This window comes from Heteronotia binoei, chromosome 10 (assembly GCF_032191835.1).
Source record: "Heteronotia binoei isolate CCM8104 ecotype False Entrance Well chromosome 10, APGP_CSIRO_Hbin_v1, whole genome shotgun sequence".
Taxonomy (NCBI): Eukaryota; Metazoa; Chordata; class Lepidosauria; order Squamata; family Gekkonidae; genus Heteronotia; species Heteronotia binoei.
This window is the reverse complement of record NC_083232.1, coordinates 95,799,154-95,825,731: the sequence shown is the minus strand read 5'-3', so window position 1 is coordinate 95,825,731 and position 26,578 is coordinate 95,799,154. Positions and strand designations below refer to the sequence as shown.

General features: G+C 43.7%; 1 protein-coding gene across 1 annotated transcript in view; it reads left to right on the top strand.

The window, feature by feature from the left end:
- RECK (reversion inducing cysteine rich protein with kazal motifs) overlaps positions 1-26,578 on the top strand; it is a 65,848-nt gene that overhangs the window by 4,933 nt on the left and 34,337 nt on the right. The window contains exons 2-6 of the mRNA XM_060247804.1: positions 4,120-4,178; positions 6,274-6,348; positions 7,777-7,813; positions 11,792-11,877; positions 13,560-13,607. Of these exons, the coding sequence (XP_060103787.1) occupies positions 4,120-4,178; positions 6,274-6,348; positions 7,777-7,813; positions 11,792-11,877; positions 13,560-13,607 (305 nt within the window). The remainder of the gene's footprint in view (positions 1-4,119; positions 4,179-6,273; positions 6,349-7,776; positions 7,814-11,791; positions 11,878-13,559; positions 13,608-26,578) is intronic.

Genomic DNA, 26,578 nt, shown 5'->3' with positions numbered 1-26,578 from the left:
CTTGTGCAAGCACCAGTCGTTTTCGATTCTGGGGTGACATTGCTTTCACAACATTTTCACGGCAGACTTTTTACAGGGTGATTTGCCATTGCCTTCCCCAGTCATCTACACTTTCCCCCCAGCAAGCTGGGGACTCATTTTACCGACCTCAGAAGGATGGAAGGCTGAGTCAACCTGGAGCTGGCTACCTGAACCAGCTTCCGCTGGGATCAAACTCAGGTCATGACTGAGCAGAGGGCTCTGACTGCAGCTTTACCACTCTGTGCCACAGGGCTCTTGGTCTATGTATGTAGGCCCACCCCAAAAGTTAGGATTTCTTGTTTTATTGTGTGGACTTTTGTATATCACATTAGGCTAGTCTTTTCATCAGTGAGGCTTGCCTTTGAGAGTTTAGGAGCTGGCTGTTTTTTGCATTTTCTGTGCTAATTAGAGGGATATGTTAGCTTTTAAAGAAGATGCTGTAAAATAATTCATATGCAACACTAAAAAGGCACCATGTTTTGGCACATATTTTATTCAGGGAGGAAACTTATATTTTTGGAGGTCAGGATGAACTTCTGTACTGATGTTTCACTTTGTACTGAGAATTACTCCACCCCCTGCATAATCTGACACAGATGATTGTGGAATTCTATTTGCTTTTTGGGTTGTTTGAAGCTTTTTGTATTTTTCTTGCATTTCTTTCATGTCACAATATCCCCTCTTGGTTGTTTTTGTAATGGAAAAGAGCCATGGCACTCTCTGTTTTTAGAATTACAAATATATGTAGATGTGCCAGAGATCAGATCTAGGAGTACTATATCTACCAATTTTTAAATCTTTTCTATGTTTTTAAAAATCTGTTTGACAACTGCTCCGGCAGTATACTATTCTGAATGCTAGTTTATTGGTTCAAGTCTAAAACTCTTTCAAACTTTTTTGCATGATAGGTAGTTAATATTTTGAAATACATTTAGTATTTTCAAAATGTTTTAACTGTGCACATCTCCAAGCAGTGTTCATGCTTATGGTCAGTGTAATAAAACATCTTATAATGTTCTTATAATCATTATATAATGCGGTTTCCAGTCATTTCATCTATATAAGGTGGTTCATGTGCCAATTCCATTATAATATTTTTTCCTCATTAATTGTTCAGTACTATCAGTCTCACATCGGTGGTTTTAAGCATTCTTAACTTGTGCACTGAGCTGAAAGTTTATTTAAGCTTATTTAAAATATACCAGCCTTTTCAAATAACTTCCCCTGCTCCAAATTTATTATGTTATTTCAGTCCTAAATACACATGATCAAAGGTAAATTCCACTGACTTCATTGGGATTTAATCCTGGTAAGATTACAGTTTACACAGTCAACATATTGAAGGTGTGCTAATATTGTGAACTGACTGAGGAAGTGACCAGTGACTCATGAAAGCTCACACTCTGCCACAGATTTTTGTTAGTCTTTAAGGAGCTCCTGGACTCTTGCTCTTTTCTACTGATAACATTTTGAATGGCTGGTACCTGATTCCCTGTAGATGAACTGTGATATCCCAAGCAGAGTTGCATCTTTCTAAGTCCTTTGAAGTCAGTGGATTTAGAAGGGTGGTAAATCTGGTTACAATGATATTAGGTTTCTCTTCCGTTGATAAATCCAGTCTCTTCTAGATAAGATATGTGATAAAAAGCACGCATCTTCACATGCAATGAGAATATCTTGCAGGTTTCAGATTTTGAATAAGTATCTATATTATAAATCCAATTACTACTTCAGCAGTGTTCCATAGAATCCAGTATAACAGATTTACATACATTTATGTTTCTGTTTTGTAATCTATGTACCCAAAATCTTTTTTATGTTTCTGTTTTGTAATCTATGTACCCAAAATTTTGATGGTTGCTAAATTTGGTTTGGTCAAGACTAGGGTTGCCTGAGCCAACTCAGAAAATACCTGTGGACTTTGGGGGTGGAGCCTGGACACTTTCCCATTCCCTAAAATAAATGAATAAAAATACAGCAGTTCTATTCCCCTGAATAGTTTGTTTCCTCATTTTCTTTTTTTGCTTTCGACGGATTCCTCAGCAGCTGCAATCCCACTAAATGAAAGCATAATTTGTAATACACTCACAAAACAGCCAAACTAAACACAGTTTGCAAGCCCACACTTTTGTGATCTCACTGGATAATGGTATAAATTGCTTTGGGAATTGCTGAATGTAACAATGTTGTTATTTCAACCATTTTCTTCAGACTTACACAGAAAAATGAAAGTAAAGAAGATAGTCTATGGAGTGGAGTTTTCCTCCATCCCATAATTAGTTTCTAGTTAACTCTTTTCTATCAATTTTTCACTGTACATACAGCTTCTGAAACAAATGCAAAACAAACATGGGGACTGTGCTCTCTTCCTCTCACACACATTTCACACATTCACCGGGAAGAGTCACGTGGTTCTTGCTTGCTCCCTCAGTGCATTTTTCCTCCCGCTGAGATTTAAAGGCACATACACATTCCAAAACAAATAGTTTGCAAGCTTCTTCTAAAATGTGCTACCAAGATTTAAAGGCACATCAGGGCTGTTGGAGTGGGCCTGGCTGGCTGGAGGGAGGAGCTTGCAAAACTGGGGGGATTCCCAACCTGGACCTGGGGGCTGGCAAGCTTGGTCAAGAAATAGAACTATAAACAAGTGCTGGTCTACTTTTTGGTTTAGGAAGGTGTGAAATATTTTGATTGCTAACAAATTGTTGGTATCTATGTAGATCAGGGGTCCTCAAACTACGGCCCGCGGGCCAGATGCGGCCCGCTGAGGATGTTTATGCGGCCCGCCGGGTTATGGCAAAATCAGACCGGAAGTGACATTCGACCTAAACTCGCGTTAGCAACGCACACTTCCGGCACTGGGCTGAGGCGGTGGAGACAGAGTGTGAGGTGATACCGAGGTGAGGTGAGTTCCCAGGCCGGGGTGTGTGGTGTGGGGAAGGGAGAGAGATGCAGAAGACGGAGAACTCATGGCCCGCAGCCTTGTACAGTAACGGCAGTCTGGCCCTCCAGCAGTCTGAGGGACAGTGAACTGGCCCCCTATTTAAAAAGTTTGAGGACCCCTGATGTAGATTATCTGTAATTAGAAGACGATATTGGATTTATATCCCACCCTATACTCTGAATTTCAGAGTCTCAGAGCGGTCAGTCTCCTCTATCTCCCCCCCCCCCCACAACAGACACCCTGTGAGGTAGGTGGGGCTAAGAGAGCTCTCACAGCAGCTGCCCTTTCAAGGACAACTACGAGAGCTATGGCTGACCCAAGGCCATTCCAGCAGGTGCAAGTGGAGGAGTGGGGAATCAAACCCGGTTCTCCCTGATAAAGAGTCCGCGCACTTAACTACTACACCAGACTGGCTCTCCATGTATATCTTTTCTCTTTCCTTATCTTTGTCTGTCCTCAATTCCTTATTTAAAATTGATGAATGAATCTCTTATTTTCATATTTTTGTTGACTTTATATGAATTCTTCCTTTTGCTTTAAAGAATGTTTAAAAAAAAAAAAACAGAGACTCAAAAATGATTTTTGTAAATTGTTTTATAAGTTGCTGTGAGGAAGATGAGTCATTATAAGGACCGCATAGCAACTTTGCAGCAGCAGACATAGCCATGATAATGATCAGTTTGAACAAAATGCAAAACTATTTATACTTTCAAGTAAGGAGGAGTAGAGGCTGAGAAGCACCTCGCACGCTGTCACGGCTAATGATTTACATGTGTGATTCCTGGACTTTTAAACTGAGCACTTTAGAACTCTGATCTAGTGGTCTGTTGGAAGTGTGAGGCACTGATGTTCATATGGAGAGCTACTCTCTGTGATAACTTAGTTCTTTCGGTGGGGAGTTTTGCTCTCAAAGTTTGTTGCCTCTTGGAGTAAACCTTGTATTGGAACTGAAGAAATTACTCAGAGTAGCTAAATTTAGGATTTCCAAAATGCTTCCATGGAAATCTTGGGTTTTGTTCATTTTAACAGTATGCAGGGGAAATATGGTTCACCAAAACAACTAAGGAAAACAAGAAAATGTTTACGCTTCATTAAAACAATGAAGGGAACACAGGTATTTTACTGGTGTTGATATACATATTTTTTCCTCACAGGTGCATCGTGTTGTTACCTTGCCAAGGGTAACTTAATGTGTCGTGATGTTTGTGAACAGGTATGTTGTTTTTGAAATTACATTTCTAATTTGCATGCTCCTATTATCCACAGTTATATGGATCATCGAGGTGAAAACTATGGGTTGCATCTAGTCAGTTTTTTCAATCTCACCCAATTCTTTTTTGTACTACAGACCCCATTCCACAAGGCTCTTACGTATGCATATCCCATGATTCTCAGAATAGCTTTTCTGGGGTGATCAAAGAGAATACCTCATTCCTTTTTTCAAAAGCAGAAAACCTGGTTGGATTCCATCCTTTGTGTAGTACTTCTGTTCTGAAAACTGAACTTTAGGCAATTCTATCAGTGTCACGAATGCTTCCATTATTGTGAGGAAACAGATTTTGACTTGCAAAGCTGTAATTGGTTCACACAGTAATTGACATTTTGTCATTTGAGACAGACTTAGGTGATCTTTTTTTATTTTAGACTTTTTTTTTGTTTTGCTCTGTTACGTTCTCTAAGGCAATAGCAAAAGAGGTCCATCTCTACAAAAGAGAATCACACATATAAAAAGGACACTTTTCACTTCTTGCCCAAAATGAGGAGAAATGTTACTCTCAAAACATAACTACACTCAACTTCTTTCTCAGTCGATCACAGCATCTATGCCATCTCTTTTTATAGTACAATGATAGGGAAAGGAAAGATCCCCTGTGCAAGCACCAGTCGTTTCCGACTCTGGGGTGACGTTGCTTTCACAATGTTTTCTCAGCAGACTTTTTACGGGGTGGTTTTCCATTGCCTTCCCCAGTCATCTACACTTCCCCCCCAGCAAGCTGGGTACTCACTTGACCAACCTCAGAAGGATGGAAGGCTGAGTCAACCTCGAGCCGGCTACCTGAAAACCCAGCTTCCGCCGGGGATCGAACTCAGGTCGTGAGCAGAACTTAGGACTGCAGTACTGCAGCTTTAATACTCTGCGCCACGGGGCTCAGTAGTACAATGATAACTGATCCATTATAAATTGCTCACAGTTGGAATTGAAATTTGGTTCATAAACTCACTACACGTTGTGAATAGCACCATTGAATAGTTGACAGATAGTTGATTTATATTTGAATAGTTTGCCTAAGAGGTTGATTGTGCAAACATTGAACATTTGCAAACTACTTTTCCTTTGCTCTCCACCTGTATGTTAACTCCATCTCCCCTCCTGCCTAAATAAAAAAATAAATAAGTTCACCATATTCTTACAGTACATAGAACATTTCAGAGGGAGTGACTTGCAGGTGAGAGGTGTCTCAGTTTGTCCCTTAGGAGTGCCTGACCAGATGCTCATTAATAGAAAGGCAGGAGATCTGTCTAAGTTAGAAATCATTTGGGCATGTACATCCTTGCAATCTTTGCCACAGTTGTCCCTTCTCCCAAAACTATTTTTGATTCAAAGGGGAAAAAAACCTTACAAAACAGTCTTTCCATTAGCAATGAGCTTTTCCTCAGTTAGGAACCTTTCCTTTTCTTTTGGGTTCCATGTGCAAAACTGAGACTTCTATTTTATTTTATTAAATAATGATTTAAATACTGCAGTCCTAAGCAGAGTTATACTCTTCTAACCCCATCTGTTTCATTTACTTAAAAAGTTGTAACTCTTTTCAGGATTACACTGTGAATTTCATAAATATGCCAAATAGTATTTTTAATATGCTAAATTATACATTATGCATATTCCTTTTAAAGGCAGTGGGGAAAGTTTGAGTTTAATAAGAAAATAAGTATTGCATATATTTAACTTTTCCCTGCATTTCTATTTTTTCCCATATAGTTTGAAAAATTTTGGAAATTTTAAATATCTTATTTGGCCAATAATTAACAAAGTAGGTTGTTTCTTTCACAACCAAAAGCCCATTTGCGTCCATACACAAAAACATCTCTATGTATTACTGAGAAAAGTTTTAGAAATTTGTGCTCAGATGTCTATCAGACCACTTAATTATTTTAAAGTATATGTATTTGGAAGTATATTCCATGTACCTTAGTAGGATTTCCATGTAACTGTTCTTGAAATGGTAAAATAGCCTTGGTAGCATGCCTGCAATTTATAATCTTTTTATAGTTGTATAATATTTATTTTAAAAATACTTTGGTGACAGATTTTGGCATCTAAGAGTGATTCACATTTGAAACATCTTTTGCAACGTGCACCTGAATATTGTCCAGAATCAATGGTATGTATAATTACGTTGAGTAAAACGAAAGACATTTGGTAAAATCTATGTTTGGCACGACTAGATGAGATGTGGGAGATTCGTGATCAGATATCTTGACATCTTGCTCGAAAAGAAGCTGTGGGCCCTCTGGAATGAACTGCAGCCATAGTACGGAGAGGGGGAGTGAACTGTTTCCCTCCCACCGCACTCACTTTTCACAATTTAGATCCTCCAGAAGCTGCTGTATATTGGGGAAACCATACATGCTTCCTTAGTGAGGCAAATTTCAATGTGGGTGATAGAAGGGTTGTTCAGATTGGAAAACGTTTCATTCGTCGACTTTTCCAGCATCATGAACCTGATCCACATACCCCCTTCCAGATGGTTTTTAAATACAATTAAAGATGTTTAGAGATATAGTGATAGATTTCTAACATCTTGTCTAGTTGTGCCCTGTGTTTGGATCAAATGGAGGGAAGGAGGGCATTGTAAGCTGCTTTGGGAAGAACTATAGGGTATAAATAAAGTTAATAAATAAATCCATGATAGTAAAGGTAATGTGAATTTATAAGAATGTGTTTTAATTATTTCCTCTAATTATGGACTGTAAAATTTTGTATTTCTGCATGGTACCATTTGGATGTTTATGCTAAATACAAAAGGCTGAGACTTGTGATACAGCTTTGGACTTGCCATATTTAGTCCACCAGGGTTCCCCCCCCTCTTTTTTTTAAATCACTTGTTCTACACTGCTTCCTTGCTGTCTTATTTTTTGCAAACATTGTGGTTTACAGCAGAAACTCTCTGATGTTTGGGGCAGACATTTGGCTTTAATAGCTCTTGTCCCTAGATAGTTCAAACTCTCCTCCATCCTCAAGATCTGTTAGGTTATTTCTGGCATTACTGTCATTGCACCGCTACAACTGCTTCTTGTGTCTTACTGACTTAACCAGATTTTGAGCCACTTGCTGTGTACCAGTTTGCAGGTACTGCTCAGGAAATGGAGGGCATGAAGGAGGGTCACAAGGGCCTGGGACGGGTAGACATGAAGAGCAGTTGAGGTGGGTGGTAGGTAGAAATATGGAAAGGCTGAGCACCCAGTAGCTTTTTAAGTTGGCATTTGTCTGATAGGTCAATTTTATCAACAACACACAAGGAAAAGTTTGGTTTGTTTTAAGCATGCATTTCTTATATGATTTTACTTCTTCATCCTTTGTCATGTAGCTCTTCTTGGAATCAATTTACATTTGTCAATATCTTGTGAACTGTGATATCTAGAAATGAATAAATTTGCTGTAGATAGTGCCCACCTGTGATAGGTTATTGTTTGTGTTAGAACACTGGAAGCATTTAAGAGGGCTAATTTGCGGTGTGGAAATACTTTTATTTTTCTTGTAAATTTCTAAGCCCACTGTGTGTACAACTCAACAATTACTTTTTTTCCAGGGTGAGGTGTGGGGCTGTATAAATTCTTCATTGCCAGGTAAGGGGTATTACTATAAATTATTTATAATGTGTTGGAAGTCACAATCCATTCTCCACTGTTACAGCTTAGTGGTGTGGAACCTCCCCCATCCAGATTTTTTTGGTATATTGAATACCCGCCCCCCCCCTAAAATTATTTCCCTATATTCTCAAATCCCAGTACCAGTATGTTATTTGGGGTTGGGAAATATTTGGAAAACCTGAATTTTTTTCAGCTCCATTATATACTCAGTGGTCCCTATAGGATATCAATCTGGGGGTATCTGTGGCTCTGGGTCGCTGTTTTTTTTGAGGTAGAGACACCAAATTTGCAGCATAGCTGCTGATGCCTCTCCTCAACCCCTCTGCTAAGTTTCAAAAAGATTGGACCAGAAGGTCCAGTTCTATAGGCCCCCAAAGAAGGTCCCTCCACCAAATCAATGGAGAAAAAAGGCATCTAAAGGAATCACACTCTCTTTAAATGCCCTCTCCAAGCTGCACAGCTCTGTAGCTTGGAGAACTCTGAAGGTGTTTAGAGGGCTTGCAGTCCCTTTAATGCCTTCCAAGCAGTAAGTTCCTCCAGAAGGTGTTTAAAGGGATTGCGAGCCCTTTAAATGCCCTTTAAATTCATCTATCCAGCAGTCCTGAACATTTTGAATATTTTTGAGATTTTCAGTGCTTGGCCATTTTGGATATACAAACAATATCCAAAATCTATATCTGGCTGAAGCAATACCCAAATAATACTGATAAAGTATTTTCTGGGTTTGGATTTAGCTGTATGTGCAAAACTAGTGTCCCCTTCCTTCCTCTCTTCCCTTGTTGACTCCTAACTGTATGCCCATGGTTGCATGTACATTTTGGAGGCCTATAAGGCTCTCTCCAGTTGGACACTTGCAAGCTACTTCTATAAAGACTGAGAAATACATTGTTTTCACTCATTGAAGTAAAACTCAGATGCCTCATAAGACCCAAGTATTCTTACTTAGGAATTTAAGACACTTATTCCCAAATAACTATATTTAGGATTGGGGTGTGTGTATGACTCAACTGAAGTCTTAAACTTACATACTGTCATGCAATCTTAAACTTACATACTATCAAATAGGGATATACACAGGAATTATTTAAATTTTTAACACTGTATATTCTTTACTGCTGGTTTATGTGTTATTTAAAATATTTACAGTCCATCTTTCTCCAGTTGGTGCACTCAAGGAAGCTTATAGAAGTATCCTGCCACATTCCAGCACTAAAACTGTTATCCCATAACAGTATCCCATCACCTGTGAAAAACAGCAACCAAACACACTGCTAATAGTAGACATAAAATATGTAAAATACCTCTTCAAACAATATTGCTTTGCATATTCCCCTAAATACGGAGCATGGCAAGTCTCAGTTCTATTGACAGACCATTCCAGAGTGTGGAAGCAACCACTGAAAAACTCCTGGAATGGGGTGTCGTGTCCTGTCTGTGTCAGAACAGGAGAAAAGCTGGTGGGAAGACTGGAATTGGCACACACCTTCATATGGGGAGGGAGGATTCTTCAAATATGTGGGTCTCAGGCTGTGAAGGGCTAAAGATCAAAACCAGCACCTTAAACTGAACCTGGAAATAAACTGAAAGCCTTTCCAAAACCAGTGTAGTATGGTGGAAATGATTTGTGTAGTCAGCAGACAGGTCATTATAATCTCAACTAATTGAAGCTACTGTGTTCTTTTCAAAGACACCCCCACATAAATAGTATTGCAGTAATCTAGCTTTGAGGTTTCAGAAGCAATGTATCTGAAATAACACAGGTGAAAGGACAGAACCTTGAAGCACTGTCCATATCAGCTCCCAAGATTCTGACTCAGGTTCTCCAATGACAGCTGTTTGTGTCTCTGTAGACAAAAATTATTATTATTATTATTTGTTTGTTTATATTCTTCCCATTCCCCCACAGGGGCTCAAAGCAGAGTACGACATAAATAATAAAATCACGGTAAAATCACAACAGCATGACGATAATAACCAATTTCAGGATTCAGTACAACAGAGTGGTCCAGCAGGGCAGTATAATAAGATGGTGTAGCAGGCCAATACAGTAAATCAGCTCAGTAGTACAGTAGGGTAGTACAGTAGTACTGGACCCCCCCACTTTTACATCCACTTCAATCTCTAAATTGAGATCACCAATCTTTTCTTTAGTATGACAGTGTGTAATGAAAAAATCCTGAGCATCCCCCCCCCCCCCCCAGCATGTTACTAAGTTTAGTTCTGCCCTAGAAACAAACATGGACTAGCAAAAGCATCAGAAATAAAACTAAGTAGCACAGGGGAAAATCTTATGACATAACTGTCTTGTAAAGGAAAAGGAAGGAAAGGTCCCCTGTGCAAGCACCAGTCGTTTCCGACTCTGGGGTGATGTTGCTTTCATGACGTTTTCCTGGCAGACTTTACAGGGTGGTTTGTCATTGCCTTCCCCAGTCATCTACACTTTCCCCCCAGCAAGCTGGGTACTCATTTTACCGACCTCAGAGGATGGAAGGCTGAGTCAACCTCGAGCTGGCTACCTGAAAACCCAGCTTCTGCTGGGGATCAAACTCAGGTCATGAGCAGAGTTTAGGACTGCAATTCTGCAGCTTTAACACTCTGCGCCACGGGGTTCTCTAAAAGGTAAAGGTAGTCCCTTGTGCAAGCACCAGTTGTTTTTGACTCTGGGGTGACGTTGCTTTCACAGCGTTTTCAGGCCAGCCTTCCATCCTTCCAGAGCCAGTTTGATTCTCCACTCCTCCACTTGCACCTGCTGGAATGGCCTTGGGTCAGGCATAGCTCTGGCAGAAGTTGTCCTTGAAAGGGCAGCTGCTGGGAGAGCCCTCTCCAGCCCCACCCACCTCACAGGGTGTTTGTTGTGGGGGAGGAAGGTAAAGGAGATTGTGAGCCGCTCTGAGACTCTTCGGAGTGGAGGGCAGGATATAAATCCAATATCTTCTTCTTCTTCTATCTTCTTCCAAGGTTGGTAAAATGAGTACCCAGCTTGCTGGGGGGGAAATGTAGATGATTGGGGAAGGCAATGGCAAACCACCCCATAAAAAAAAAAAGTCTGCTGTGAAAACGTTATGAAAGCAACGTCACTCCAGAGTTGGAAACGACTGGTGCTTGCACAGGGGACCTTTCCTTGCCATTGCCTTCCCCAGTCATGGCTAGAGCAAATATTTTTACAGTCATTTTTCTGGGTGCTTGCAGCAGTTGGCAAGCTACTGGTAGCTTGCAGCCTGTCTGCAGAGATGCCCTGCTCTAAACTATTCAAGAAAATATATTGATCCATAGTTATGCAAAACTGCTCTAAATAAGAAAAATGAAGAGGCATTTTTGCAGTCCAGATGTAAACAAAGATCACCCACCAGAACCAATAATGCTTTCTCTGGCTGAAAACTGGCCTGAAGCCAGATTTCAGTTACTACACATGTTCATCTGTTTTAGTACATAGTTTATTTGTTTATATTTGGCTTCAGCAGGAGACATGTTCTGCCTATAAACCTCTCTGCCTGAAACAGTTAGGATATTCTGTTAATTAAAGAAACCAGAGAATCAGAAATGTGGTCCTTGTGATTTCTTTCTCACACAGATGCTGGCTCCCTCATCATGAATCTCCCACATCTCATCTAGTTCTGCCCTGCTTTTTGTTTGAGGGATACAGTAATGGTAGCATTTGACTCTTTCCTCCCTTCCATAGGTCTGTTCGCCTGCCTTTCAGAAGGTTTAAGGTTTTGATTTCTGAATGCATTTTGCTTTCTTTATGCACATTCCTACAACCTAGTAAGCCCCCCAGATTTAGCTGGACTTATTCCTTCATGTTTGAGCTTGGAGTGAAACATCTGAAACCTTTTATGTTTATTGATAACATGAAGAAATTCCTTGGTAGGGTAGTGCTCCCTTTTGTGATGTCTGTTACTGGGCATAGCACTGCAAAATAAACAGCTGCAACATGCTTGTAATTTTTCTTTAAAGGTGTTTTGAAGAAATCAGACGGCTGGGTTGGCTTAGGTTGCTGTGAGTTAGCTATTGTCGTAGAATGTCGACAAGCTTGCAAACAGGTAAGATTTTCTTTGTACCGCTGGTATGAGACAAGGCAGGCATTTGCCGGAAGGCCCCCCTCCCCCTTCATACATATTTCTTAACACCTTTCCTTGGCTGGGGTTGTGCTTGATCCTGGGCTGTGCCTTTGAGGGACCTGTTCTTCTGTTCACACTGAGCACCCCCCCCCCCCCAGTGGGCTTTGTAACTACTAGCTCTGGCTGGCTGGGATTGTGTGAGGTGGAGTGGACCCCATCAACCTATGCAAACCCCTACCGTGTCAAACATTCATCCATGCAAGTGAGCTCATTTGACTGCACCTTTCAGTTGCCTCTATGCAATGTTTTATGGGTGATTGCCAATACACTCTAAGCTGTGGAGTCTTGTGAGCAAACATTTTAGCTTGTGGGCTACTGGCATTAAAGGTATGAGCTACTGCTTAAATTAGTTTGCTCTGGGGCAGTCCTTCCTGAGCTAAGACAAAAATGTGTGAGCCAGGGGCTAAAAACTTCTGAGCAATCTCACCCTAACTCAACTTCGAGGGAACACTTGATTGCTTATCTGTATAGTGTGTCATGCTGATGGTGAATTGGGGGACCAGATATTTCACCTGGGGGGGGCAATGGATGTATGCTTTGGGGGCTGGGTGTCCGAGGACCAATTGGGGAACGGTTCCTTTTCTTTCATCTAGTTACTGGTTGGTGTGGTTTACAGGCAAGGGGGGGGGGCACGGCCTCCGCTACCCCAAAAAACTCAAGGAGAAGGGTTGGCCACCCCCAGAATCCATGTCCACAATGAGGAGGCAGGCAGGTAACTGCCTCCCAGGCCCAAGGGGAAGTATTGTGGGCTTTACCAGAAAACTCTGTTATTACCAGGAGGAGGTTGGTGGGTGACTGCCTCCTGAGCTCAAGGAGAAGGGTTGGCCACCCCAGAATCCATGTCCACAATGAGGAGGCAGGCAGGTGACTGCCTCCCGGACCTGAGGGGGAGAGTGGCAGGCCATCCCACAAAACCCTGTTACCAGGGGGAGGTGAGTGGGTGACCACCTCCCAGGCTTGTTGAATGATTGCCATCTCTTGCAACACTGTCTACATTGAGGAGGGAAGCAGTACTCTGCTGCCCCAAGCCAATCCTTGCCAAAATTGGGGGACAGGTAGAGGGGCATCCCAGGGAGGTCCTCTGTAAGTTCAATGCCTCTAGTTCGCAGGGGGCCCATTCAGCACACTTCTGAACCTGCGGCTGTGCTTTTCCCAGAGAGCACTTTCCTGGGGGCACTTGCTTGCTAAATCCAGTCCTCACCAAACTCGGAGGGCAGGTAGAGGCTGCTGGAGACTTGCTGTGAATTTGGCATCTCTACCTCCAAGGGGGCCATATTACCATATCATAAACTTTATGAAATGAACCAGTTTGATAAACCGGTAAAATTTAGTTTAAATAAAGTGGACAGAATGTATTTGATTTTAAATGTATACATAATTAAATAATCAACCTGCCTTATCCTTGCCTTAGATTTAATATAGGAAACTTTTTGATTATTGAATTCTAAAATGGAGATCATCCGGTGACCTGTTGCTATAGGAGTTGGATATGTGGGTCACATTATAAAATTGTCACATTGTAAAACTTTTGGGGTATAATTTCTTATGATTTTGTTCCTGATTGGTCTGGATTGTGTATTTGCAATAAAATGAATGTTTTTCAGGCATCTTCAAAAAATGACATTGTGAAAAATTGCAGGAAGGAATTTGAGGTAAGACCATTGCAGATTGCAAATGGTGGATTTTTTTTCTATGAGCATGCTTAAATTTCCCAAATGTTGTAAGTCTGATATTCTCTGGCGCAAAAACTCTTCTGGAGGTCTTAACAGTCCAAGCTGATTCCCCCCCACTGGCCCACCTCCCTTCTTTGTAACTTTGGTTCCTGGCAGATTAGAAGCCAGCCTCATGCATGTTCACCCTACCCCACTTGGCTTGCTGGAATACCACTTCTCTTCCCTTGCCTACATAAGTATTCTATTGTACCTGTATAGCATTTTGTCTTCACCAACGCAAACAATGGTTAATGCACCTCACTCTCTTGTAATCTAGAGACTGTAGCCTTGTTTTAAATTAGGTTTGCAAACAGTGGTTGTTTGGGAATCTCTTTTGTGTTGACTATGGTATATATGTAATGTAAAACCCTGATTAACAATGGCAGAGGGAGATGGGAACATAACAGGAGCCTTTCTGCCTCACATCAGAGATTCACTGGGTCCCGTAATGTGTTTATAACAGTGACTTGCAAGGAGTAAGGAGGTGGGTGTATGTACTGTACCTCTGAGTACAGTTCTGACATATAACAAGTTTAAATCTTGAACTAGTTATTTTGTCTGTCTGCGAAATATTCCTAAAAGTTGATCTTCTCTAACACCGGTTTAACTGTTTGCTAAATTAACTGGATTTTCATGAGTGTGAACAATCAGTAGAAGAAATTGTTGTTGCATTGAGGAAGTTTTATAAAATACTTCAGTATCTTCAATTGAGGCTATGTTGAAAATAAAAATTCATTTTGTAAGAATTTGTAATTTACTAGAATGCCTTTATTAATCTTTTAAAAGATGCCGATAAATATGTGATGTAGAACCTTTTTACGTTCAGTGGGGTGTAAAATGCAGTAATATTTTCAAAAAAATTGTTTCCAGCATATCTTCTGTGTTGTGCTGTTTATCTTATCTATCCTGTCTGTATGAAGAATGCAGAGCTCAGGACTTCCATGTTTTTAGATTAACTCTGATAGCATTAAAAAGACAATTTGTCATGGTATAGTTTTATAAATAGTGTGTAGACACACACACACACACACACACACACACTCTATATATAAACTAAGTTTCAGGAGAATCACAGGCACCTTTGTACTGTGCTGCACAAATCTCAGCCTGGACTAGGCTTCTTCATAAACAGAAGTTGCCTTACAAGCCTATATGACTGTATTCTTTAAAATTCAGTGGCTTGCTTGTTCTCCAGCAAGAGTTGCTCAGATTAAACATTGCTTGCTTCTGTCATATACTGCAAATACAAAATTAGAAATGAAGGCTTGTTTCTACTTTTTCTAAACCCTTTTTTTAGCTGCTGGGGTTTTCATAGTGTGACGTTCTCTTGAACTATAACCTGCCTACATCAAATAGCTTTATCTCTCCTAATACTGTATTATACTTTACTGCCCGTATCTATAACCTTTCCTCTGTTATGCTAGCACATTTTCTTCTCTTTTCTGGATTTCTGCATTGCTGTAGGAGGTTGACCAATATATGTTGGAGAACGGAGAGGACAGGTAAGAGAGTTTTCAAAAATGAGAGTGAAATAGTGACCATTGACTATGACTGAGTGTAGTTTTTTTCCCTCCTAATATTTCTTTCCCCTGTTTTTGTTGGGATCATTTTATGGTCAGATTTAATTTATATGCAGTAAGTGAAATTCTTTCATCAGTGATTAAAAGATGAGCGTGATACTTCTACTGAGTGTTTCCTCACACATTAGTTATAAAAGAATATACATTCTTGCATTTCCTTATATTTAAACATATAGATGCTGAGCTCCAGTGGTAGTTTACATGCTATTGTTAATTTTAAAAAACATGACTAATAATCCATAGCTGGAAACATAGAATCAATCATTAAAATCACTAAAAACTAACAGCCAGAGGAGAAACCAGTCAATAAAAGCTACCAGGGAAAATAAACAACCTCCCTCCTTCTCAGCATAATGAACAAAACAAACGAAGAAACAAACAGAGAAATTTTCACTTGATGGCTGAAACTAGGCAAGGCGAACAGCCATTGGGAGAGAGTTGCACAGAGGAGCCACAGCAGAAGAGGCCCTGTCTCTGTTCTGGAGGTTGGGGCACACAGAACAGGGCCTCTGCATAAGAGTCTAATGAATGAGCATTTTCCTATTGCAAGAAGGGGTCCTTTAAAAGTACCATAATCCCAGACCATTTAAGGCAGGGATCCCCAGCCTTATTTAGCCTGTGGGCACCATTGGAATTCTGACACAAGGTGGTGGGTGCAACAACAAAATAGCCGCCATGAGAGGCAGTGCCACACATAAAGGAAGTTCAAGTGCTGGGGATGAGAGAAGTGATTTTTAAAATGCATGGGGAAAGAGGTATCACAGAGAAAGCAGAGCCAACACTGTAGTGGCAGCTGCTACCATAATAACATTATTTTAATTTGTGCAACCCATCAGACCTCCAGTGGCCAATCAGAAGCCTTGCTGCACAGCAGCCCAATCTGGCCGCACCCACTCAGCTGGTGCCAAGTATGGCATCAATACCATGGTGTCTATGGCATAACGTTGGGGACCCCTTTGAAAATGTACTTAGAATTGTGCCTGGAAGCCAAAAACAAATGCAGCTCTTAGCACTGGTGAAATATGTTCCCAACAGTCAGCAATCGTGGTCCTATGTTCTGCACCCACTGAAGCTTCCAATCAGCCTTCAAAGGCAGTCCAACATAGAGCAGCTTGGATCCTGTGCATTCTGCTTGTGCTCTTTTTCGTCTGTTGTGGAGGTGTTGCTGCTCTATGGAGCAGGTTCCTCTTGTACTAAGAACTTCCTTCTTCATGAAAGACAGTGGAAGTTGTTTTGCTGTTGTTTAGCTCCATGGCTAGAGATATGGGTGAGAAGGATACTTCTAGTGGTTTTCTGTAATTGTTTAAAACAGGCCACCAGAAGAAGCTTCTAGTTAGATAATTGCATGCCTCAAACCCCCAAGGGTTCTTTTCATCCGGGTAACAGAGTCAGTTCTTGAGCCATGCCTTCTCAATTCTAGCAGTTTTGTAAATAAGTTCACACAAGGAACCCCATTATGTGACAGGGCTGACTGGAAAGCAAGCTGATCAAGTCGACAAGCTGGTGGCTTTGTAGGTTCAGGCAAGGTTTCCAGGAACCCAGTGTGGCTTTGCTTTGAACTGGTAACAAGATTAATAAACCAGGCCAGAGACTGCTCAGCTTACCTGAACACACTGGTACTGCAAACTGTAGCACACCCTTCAGAGAGTGGCGTTGCAGAGCAGCAGAGATCAGGTCCTTCAGTTCTGCTGATAGAATCCCTCACTTAGTATCTCCAGTCTCCTACAATTGCCTTGAAGTTAACTGATGCCACAAAGAACCAAGTGAATTGCTATTTACAGCTTCTGTCCCCATTTTCTAACACCCGTGATGTTTTCTTTTGTCTACTAACTAGCCCTATAGCTTTATCACTCAACCCTTGTTTGCTTATACCCAGGGGAGGAATTCTAGCCAGGAGCTCCTTTGTATGTTAGGCCAAACATCCCTGATGTAGCCAATCCTTCACGAGCTTACAGGGCTCTTTTTTGTAAGCTCTTGGAGGATTGGCTACCTCAGGGGTATGTGCCCTAATATGCAAAGAAGCTTCTGCTAGAATTCCACCCCTGCTTATACCGTTATTTAAAATATTGACACGTGGTTATTCTTCCAGAAAAACAGCTAAGTGGCTTTCAGTAAATATGCTGAACAACCAAAATCAACTTCAAATGCTTGTAGGCTGCCATCAGAGTTTTAATCAGTCCTTCAGACAAATTGTTTCCGTCACATTAATCAACAAATCCAGAAAAAGTGCCTTTGGAACAGAACTGTAGCACTGTCCGGAAATTAATAGAACAGGTGTCCAGCAACTCTTTTTGGACGCTGTTCCAAAGAGATGTAACTGTGACCTGCCCTATGTAATGGGGTGGTGAGTATAAGTTGCCAGGAGAAATGAAGTGAATGCATGACCTTGTACCAGGAGAGATGGTACTTCATCTTTGTGGGACCCAGATATGTGAAGGACTTTAAAGATGAGAACCAGCATCCTAAATTGAGCCTGGAAATAGATGGGCAGCCAAGAGAAGAGGCTCAACACTGGTGTTACCTGTTCATTCCAGCATGGTGCAGCCAAAGGACAAGCTGAGGGAATATGTAGTAGCTGAAGTTTCATGGATGAATTCAAGTAGAACCCTCTGTAGTAGTCTAGCCATGAGGTTACAGTAACATGGATCAAACGAAGCCTTATATAAACTGTCTCTGTCAAATGTTAGACCTGATACTGACGGAAAAACAGAATGCTGAGTTCTGAGGGTTGTCTTAGCAGCTGTGGAATTCCTTTGATGGGAGACCGCAGAAAAGAATTTTAACAGAGAATTCTTTTTGAAGGGGAAAGACAGATGAAGGTTGATTCTAAAGATAATGGTGAATGGTATGTTGTGAGTGGTTAATAGCATTTTGCTTGCTTAATTAAAAAAAAAAGAACATTATGCTTGTTTATAAGTATATATGTGGCTATAAATCTTTTGAGAAGCATCTACAGAATTCTGTAATATACCATAAAAATAGATAAGAAAATAGCCTTGAGAACCCTGATAGTACAAGATATGTCTTTGGCAAGTAATGTTACATACAAAATTTTTGTATAAAATACATACAATATCAGTGTTTTGTTGGAAAGTACTCTTCAGTGAAGGGCTGCTTACAGAATGCATACTGTTAAAAGAGGAGTAAAAGATGACTTCAGAATGTATGACTCAGACATGAGGAAGAAAACCCAAAAAACAGAACTTCTTATGAAAAGTCTAGATATCCGTTTATAGAGATTTGAAATAGTTTTTGAGAATGAGAATGTGCAGGATAGCGACTGAATGAAATTATGTAGATTCAGGGGTGCAATTCTAGCAGAATCTCCTTTGCATATTAGGCCACCCCCCCCCCAAAGTAGCCAATCCTCCAAGAGCTTACAAGGCTCCTTTTTGTAAGCTCTTGGAGGATTGGCTATACCGGGGTGTGTGGCTAAATATGCAAAGGAGCTCCTGCTAGAATTCCACCCCTGCTCAAATTATTTTCAGAGTCATAGTGTGTGTGGAATGTGAGGAGGAAAAAAATGAATGACATTAAATAGCCATGTATTTTCAGAATTTACAGCCAAACCTGGAGCATTGTAAAAAAAATAATGAAAGGGAATAATGTGATTAGGTTTTTTTAGGAGTGAGATACGTTGTTTTTAAGGAGGTGTACTATGGTTTAACTCTGGGGGAATGGAAAGTCAGAAAGTGTAGATTGGAACAAATTGTGCTGCGTATATAATTGGCTCTGATCAAAACTAACAAGGCCAGTACATTATAAACACAGGAAATCAAGAATAGATTCTGTGCTGTCAAAAAAGGCCCATTATCAGGTTGTAAATACATTTCAGCTGCCAAAGAAGGAACAATCCCAAACTCATAGAATGCCGTATCTTGACCAGTTTTTTCCAGAGTCTGTGCAGTATATGCTGTAGTTTCATGGTAACCCCCCTGAACCGCTGTGGTTATATACGAGTCAGTGGGGTTGATAGTCTGAGTTTTACCAGCTAGCAGGAAGAAGCATATCAGCTAAATATATTCTGGGAAGTGTTCAAAGATTCATCATGTCAGAAATGCTGATAAGGGGGGGGTGGGATCTCCAGTTTTGGATTCTAGTTGTACAGTCCTATATATAACCCTGAAGTTCCATTGGCTAAGTTCTGTTTGGAGGAAATCTTGCCATGGCAATTTCAGTAGAATTGGATCAAGTGTTTGGATATAAATTGTTTAAGGGAAGAATGTTCTTTGGGCAAATAAGACTGTACATTTTACAGTCCTGATTTTAAACTCCGATGACAGAAGAATATCTCAGTAACAATAAAAATGAACAAAATAGGAGAAAATTGCACCTTTAAGACCAACTTAGTTTTATTCAGAATGTAAGCTTTCATGTGCTCGAAGCACACTTCATTGGACGAGGAATCCAGCACAGTGAGCAGAGCCACACATAGCTGGTAGGCAGTGGCTCAGAATGTAAAATGGTACAGATTTAAGATCCAATGGCAGAATAGTAAAATTATCTGGTAGGCAGTGATTTAGAATGTAAAATGGTACAAATATAAGATCCAATGACATGAAAATACAGTAAAAATCCAATATTGATGAAAGATGCAGAGTGCTAGATGTGAATAGTTGTATAAAAAATTCCAGAGGTGGAGGTGAGCAAGTTAAAATAAATTTACAGGCCAGGAATTGGGAATTAGTAACCTCTTAGTCAAATACAGCTTGAGGATGACTTCCAGATAAAATATACACATTTAAAATTGAGGTGCTTTCCCTGTGGTCTGCTAGTTCACATGATCAGGATTTAGGGAGCAGCAGACATAATTAAGCGCCCCCAGATGGGGCCTGGAGATCTACTTCTTTTACAACTGATCTCCAGCTGGCAGAGATCAGCTCCCCTGGATAAAATGGCTGCTTTGAAGGGTGGACTCTATGTTATTGTCCCAAGCTGAGACCCCTCCCCAAGCCCTGCCCTCTCCCAGATCCACCCCCAAAGTCTCCAAGTGATCTTCTTCGTGGTCTCTGTGCAGTCCCACACATGGGTCTTGCCGCAGGCAACGGATCCATACCTCGGAGCTCCAATAGCTCGCCTATAGCGTCTTTTTGGCGCGCTTTCCTCCCGCCCTGGGGAGCAGGCAGCAACCGCGCATGCCTAGAGCGGGGGGAGAGCGCCCATTCCACTCAGTTTCTTTCCTACCGCCGCCCGGACAACACCCTCCTCGCTGCGTTCCTCCTTAGCTCGTCCATTACCTCATCCTTTCGACCTCTTTTCTTCACCTGGTATCGTATTTCTTCTTATTTCTTATCCCTTTTCGTCCCGAAAATTAAAAAAAAAAAAAAAGAACCGTTTCTGCGCTGTCTTTCCCCTTTTCTCCCTTCCCCCCCTCCCTTGTCCGGAGCGCATGGAAGGGAAAGTTACCTTCAAAAAGTGCACGCGCTGTGGGACCAAAATCCTTTCTTCAGACGGCCACAGCCACTGCCTATTTTGCTTGGGGGAAGCTCACCGAGTCGACTCCTGCCCTCACTGTGCGAACTTTGGCAAGCAGGCCCGGAAAAACCGTGCGGCCAGGCTCCGGAGTTTCCTAATTGAGTTGTCCCTAAGGGCTATGCCCGCGTCGGACTCGCCGCCTCCCCAACAACAGGCGGGAGATTCGGCTTCTACGGACGTGTCTCTCTCTAAACAGAAGCACAAGTCCGAGAAAAAGTCATCGAAGCACGCCGAGACCGGCCATAAGGCTTCGAAAAAATCGCGCCATTTGGAATCTACGGATCCGGCGCCCAAAAAATCTCGTCATTCCGGATCGGCTGATTCGGCTCCGAGGAAGCTCCACCACTCGCACTCGGCTCCTAAGAAGCCTCGGGCTCCAATCTCGACTTCGACGTCTATGGATCCTGCGGCCCCAACGCAGCCCGCACTTCCGCCTGAATTGTCGGCTCCGTCGGACGTCATCACCGACATGCCACAACTGACACCTCACTCATCCACAGCAGTAGAGGTTATACCAGTCCACTCTCGTTCACCTTCGGTGCACAGCGTGGTTCCGACCGACTTTCTAGAACCCGACCTGACTACCGATTCTACTCAGACCTACCTTAAACCTCCGCTTCGGATTGGATCCTTCCGAGACATCGGGATTTCTCCCCTGTATAAGGACTCGGCTACTCAGGCCTCAAACCAAGGTCGCTCTGGTTCGCCCTCCCGTCGAGTCCGATCCCGGTCGCCGCCTCTCAAGGGCCGCTCCAGATCGCCACGTCGGCGTCGAGACTCCGACTCCTCGGATTATTATCAGGACTACTACGCCCCTCCTAGATACGACCGCCACTACTCTCGTTTCCATCGTCCTTCTCGGTCCCCATCTCTGGAGGGTTCAGGTTACTCCCCGTACTCAGCGAACCGGTACGAGGACTCTCCTAGACCCCGTGATCGACATCGTGATTTCTCACGACGACTCGGCGATTCTTCACGGCCCCGTGGCTTCGACCGTGACCTCTCTTCTCCTCGACCCCGCGATCAAGATCGGACCCGAGAACATGATTACTCTCGAGATCGGATCCGAGAGCCTGATTACTCTCGCTATTCCCCTCGACTCCGTGATCGGCTTCGGGAATACGTGCGTCACTCCGATCTGCAGCGATCCCGGGACCACTACCAAGGAGAGGACGCTAGGCCGCGCACTCCATCAGCCTCGGCTTCGCTTGCTCCTCCGGTCTCCACTCCTACGGACCAGCGTGCTCAGACAGTAAAGCCTAAGACCGTTCCTTCGGACCCGATCCCGCCTCCACCTCCTCCTTCGGGTGAGGATTTCCGTTCCGACCCCGAATCGTCAGCATCATCAGACTCTGAGGATCATCCAGACTCAGTAGTCTCGGACTCGGTGCCTCAGCCCCGACTCTCTCCATCAGATGCGTCCAAGGCCTATCTCCATCTAATCACCACCATGGCCGAAGCCCTGAACATTACTCTTCCGTCGGACTCACCTAAGGTTTCTGACATCGTACACGACCTCGTGCAAACGGACTTTCCACCTGGCTCATTGCTTCCTATGCTACCGGTGCACCTCGAAGGCCTCCGCGAAACCTGGGACAAACCTGCTTCAGTCCCACCTACCTCTAAACGCTTTGACTCTCTCTACAGAGTTCACGCTCCTGAGGCTAAATTTCTTGCTTCTCATCCAGCACCCAACTCTATTATTGTGCACTCAGCCACTAAGGCTAAGCCCTCCAGACATCCGACACCTCCAGACCGTGAGGGCAGGAAATTAGACACCCTGGCCAGGAAGATATTCAACCTTGCCTCCACAAATTCCAAGCTGAACAACTATCTAGCCTACTTTCCGGCTTACGTCTTCAACTTGGCCAACCAATTTACACCTCTTATTCCTGCCCTTCCTGAACCTTCCCAAAAGACGGCCTCCGGCTTGGTATCAGAACTGTCTAGAGTGTCGAAGAAACAGATCAACACCATATGCCATGCTGTCTCCTGCTCTTCCAGGGTCTTTGCGTCCTCTGTTGCCTTGCGTCGCCACGCCTGGCTAAGGTCCACCAATTTGCAACCGGACATTAAGCAAAAGATCGAAGACCTCCCCTTTGATGGCCTCGGCCTCTTCCATGCTTCTACTGACGAGGTCCTCACCTCAGTAGATGATGGGCGCAAACGTGCTAAGCGCTTGGGAGTCTCCCAACCGTTCTCCCAACAGTCCAACCGTACAAAACCCTGGAGACCATCATTCCAGAGGCGTCAACGGTCACCTAAGCGTAATGATTTCTGGAAGAGAAAGAGTGGACAGCAGAAGCCTCAGTTTCAACAAAGGCCTCGCTCACAACAGCTTAAAAAGTCCTCCCTTCCTTCTAAACAGTCTCTTTGACTTTCCTCACATCCTACCGGTTTTTCACACACGTCTGTCACCATTCCTTCCCACTTGGAACTCGATAACAACCGACTCTTGGGTGCTGACCATCGTGCGCTTAGGTTACGCAATCGAGTTCATTTCTCCACCTCGCCACCACTATTTCATAGCTACCCCCCCGTCTTCTCTCCTCCATCAGGAGATTCTGGACTTGCTCCACAAAGACGCCATAGAGCCCGTCCCTCCCCTACATCGAGGGACAGGTTTCTATTCAAGATATTTCCTGGTTCCCAAGAGGGATGGAGGCAGGCGTCCCATTCTAGATCTAAGGAAGCTCAACAAGCACATCGAATACAGGAAGTTCAGAATGATCTCCCTGCAGTCCATCCTGCCCCTTATTCCCAGGAATTCCTGGATGGCTTCCCTAGATCTTCAGGACGCTTACTTCCATGTGACCATTCGACCTCAGCATCGGAAGTATCTGCGGTTTGCCATGGGCCGGGACCACTACAAATATGTGTCCCTACCTTTCGGCCTCTCCACTGCGCCCCGCGTGTTTACCAAGTGCATGGCAGTGGTGGCAGCTGTGCTTCGCATTCGGAACACCCCAGTCTTCCCATACATCGACGACTGGCTCCTTGTAGCTCCGACACAACAGCAATTGGAGCACAACCTCGACACAGCTCTCACTCTCCTGAGTTCCCTGGGCCTTCGCGTGAATGCATCAAAGTCACACCTCACACCTACCCAGGACCTCAAGTTTATAGGCGCCCTTCTATGCACCTCCCTGCATCGTGTCTTTCTCCCCGAGGATCGGGCACGGACTATCATTGCCCTAGCCAGGTCAGTTCAACAACAACCTTGTCAGTCTGCGTTCACAATCCAACGCCTGCTGGGCCTTATGGCCGCTACAACATCTGTCCTTCACTTTGCCAGGCTACGAATGCGACAACTACAGATTTGGTTTGTACGAGCCTACCACCCTCAGACACAACCACAAAGTGTTTTGCTCACTTTTTTACAGAGAGCGCTTCTATCTCTCACGTGGTGGACTGTACTCAACAATCTCCTCGAGGGCAAGCCGTTTCTACCGACTTCCCCGACGGCCACAATAACAACAGATGCCTCCAAGTGGGGATGGGGAGCCCACCTAGAGGACAAAACTGTCAGAGGGCTTTGGACGACCTCCGAGAGACTCATGCATATAAACTGCTTAGAACTGATTGCGGTACACAGAGCTCTTCAATCCTTTCTCCCACTGATAAGGGGCCGACATGTTCAGATCTCTACGGACAATATGGCAACTGTTCATTACATAAACAAGCAAGGGGGCACCAGATCCCTCCGTCTCTGCCGTATAGCCGTACTGCTCTGGGAATGGTGTGTCAAGCACAACATATTCATGACTGCCATTCATCTTCCCAGTGTGGAGAATACTTTGGCCGACTCCCTCAGCAGGATTCGCATAGACGACCACGAATGGTCCATCAATCCGACCTACCTTCGGCGTATCTTCCGATGCTTCGGAACACCCAAGGTGGACGTCTTTGCATCCAGGGACAATGCCAAATGTCCTCAGTTTTATTGCAGGAGGGGCAACGACGCTTTTCTGCACAATTGGACAGGTCCCCTTCATTACTTCTTCCCACCGACTCCCCTTCTGACACGGGTGCTGGTGAAGATAGCACGGGATGGCACAGACTGCATCCTCATTGCGCCATGGTGGCCTCGGCAACCGTGGTTCACGAGGCTTTTTCAACTGTCCCGCCACACTTACCGCAGGCTTCCTCCGGTGGGCGACCTTCTCTCTCAGGCCAGAGGCCAGGTTCTTCATCACAACCCGCGCGCCCTAGCTCTGGCAGCTTGGAGAATACATCCACCTACCTCTCTGCAGAGGTAGCCAATATCATCCTCAACGCAAGGAAGCCTTCCACGAGACTTTCGTATCAACGTAAATGGAAGCGCTTCTGTTCTTTTGCGACATCTAATCATCTGCAGCCGGAATCTGCACCTCTTAACCTGATCCTGGATTATCTGCTTTCTCTACAAAGATCAGGACTCTGTTATTCCTCCTTAAAGGTTCACCTTTCTGCAGTTTCTGCGTTCCACAATCCGGTCGATGGCAAAACTGTGTTCTCCCATCCTTTATCTAAGTCCTTTCTTAAGGGCATGTTGCACCTCAACCCACCTGTCAAGCCCTTTGTTCCGGCTTGGAGTTTATCGTTAGTCCTTTCCTGCTTGATGAAAGTTCCCTTTGAACCTATGGCTACCATAGACCTCAACCTTCTTTCCTGGAAGACAGCATTGTTGGTAGCCCTTACCTCAGGTAAACGGGCAAGTGACTTATGCGCCTTCCGTTACGATCCTCCCTACACTATCTTTCACAGGGACAAAGTTGTTTTGCGACCGGACCCTGCGTTCCTGCCTAAGGTTGTCTCCCAGTTCCACTTATCAACTTCAACTTCTCTGCCAACGTTTTTCTCCAACCCATCCGACCAGGGACAACGAGCCCTGCATTCTCTGGACGTTAGAAGGGCTTTATCTTTCTACCTTGATCGTACACAACCTTTCCGTAAGGACCCTAACCTGTTTGTGGCCTACGGAAATCCTCACAAGGGACACAAAATTTCTACCCAAAGACTGTCTAAATGGGTAGTCAGTGCCATTAGGTTGTGCTACGAACTGGCTAAACAGCCTTTGCCCGAAGGTCTTAAGGCCCACTCCACAGGAGCGGTCTCGACGTCTTCGGCCTTTCTGCAAGGCGTCTCCCTAGAGGACATTTGTGCAGCTGCATCGTGGTCCTCTCCATCCACGTTCGTCTCCCATTATGCCTTAGACGTTCGTGCGAGACGTGACGCCTCCTTTGGTCAAGCAGTCCTCAGGTCCATCTTCCACTGAAGTCAGGGGTGAGTGCATCCGCTTCCATCTCTATGTTGCATACTATGTTGCATAATATGATGTGATTGCATATGATGTGATTGCATATGTTCTGACTGGGCTACATGACTAACCTTTCTTTCCCAGCACCCTCCTCCAGGACATTTAGCTGGCTAGTCACCCATGTGTGGGACTGCACAGAGACCACGAAGAAGATAAACAGGTTGCTTACCTGTAACTGATGATCTTCGAGTGGTCATCTGTGCAGTCACACACGCCCACCCAGCCTTCCCCGCTGCTGGCCTCTTGTAATTGTTGCTTAACCTTGTATAGTGTCAGTGCCAACGGCGGCTGGAAGAAACTGAGTGGAATGGGCGCTCTCCCCCCGCTCTAGGCATGCGCGGTCGCTGCCTGCTCCCCAGGGCGGGAGGAAAGCGCGCCAAAAAGACGCTATAGGCGAGCTATTGGAGCTCCGAGGTATGGATCCGTTGCCTGCGGCAAGACCCATGTGTGTGACTGCACAGATGACCACTCGAAGATCATCAGTTACAGGTAAGCAACCTGTTTTTTTCCAACACAGGCCTGGCAACCCTTGCCCATCATTAGCTGAAGTGCAACTG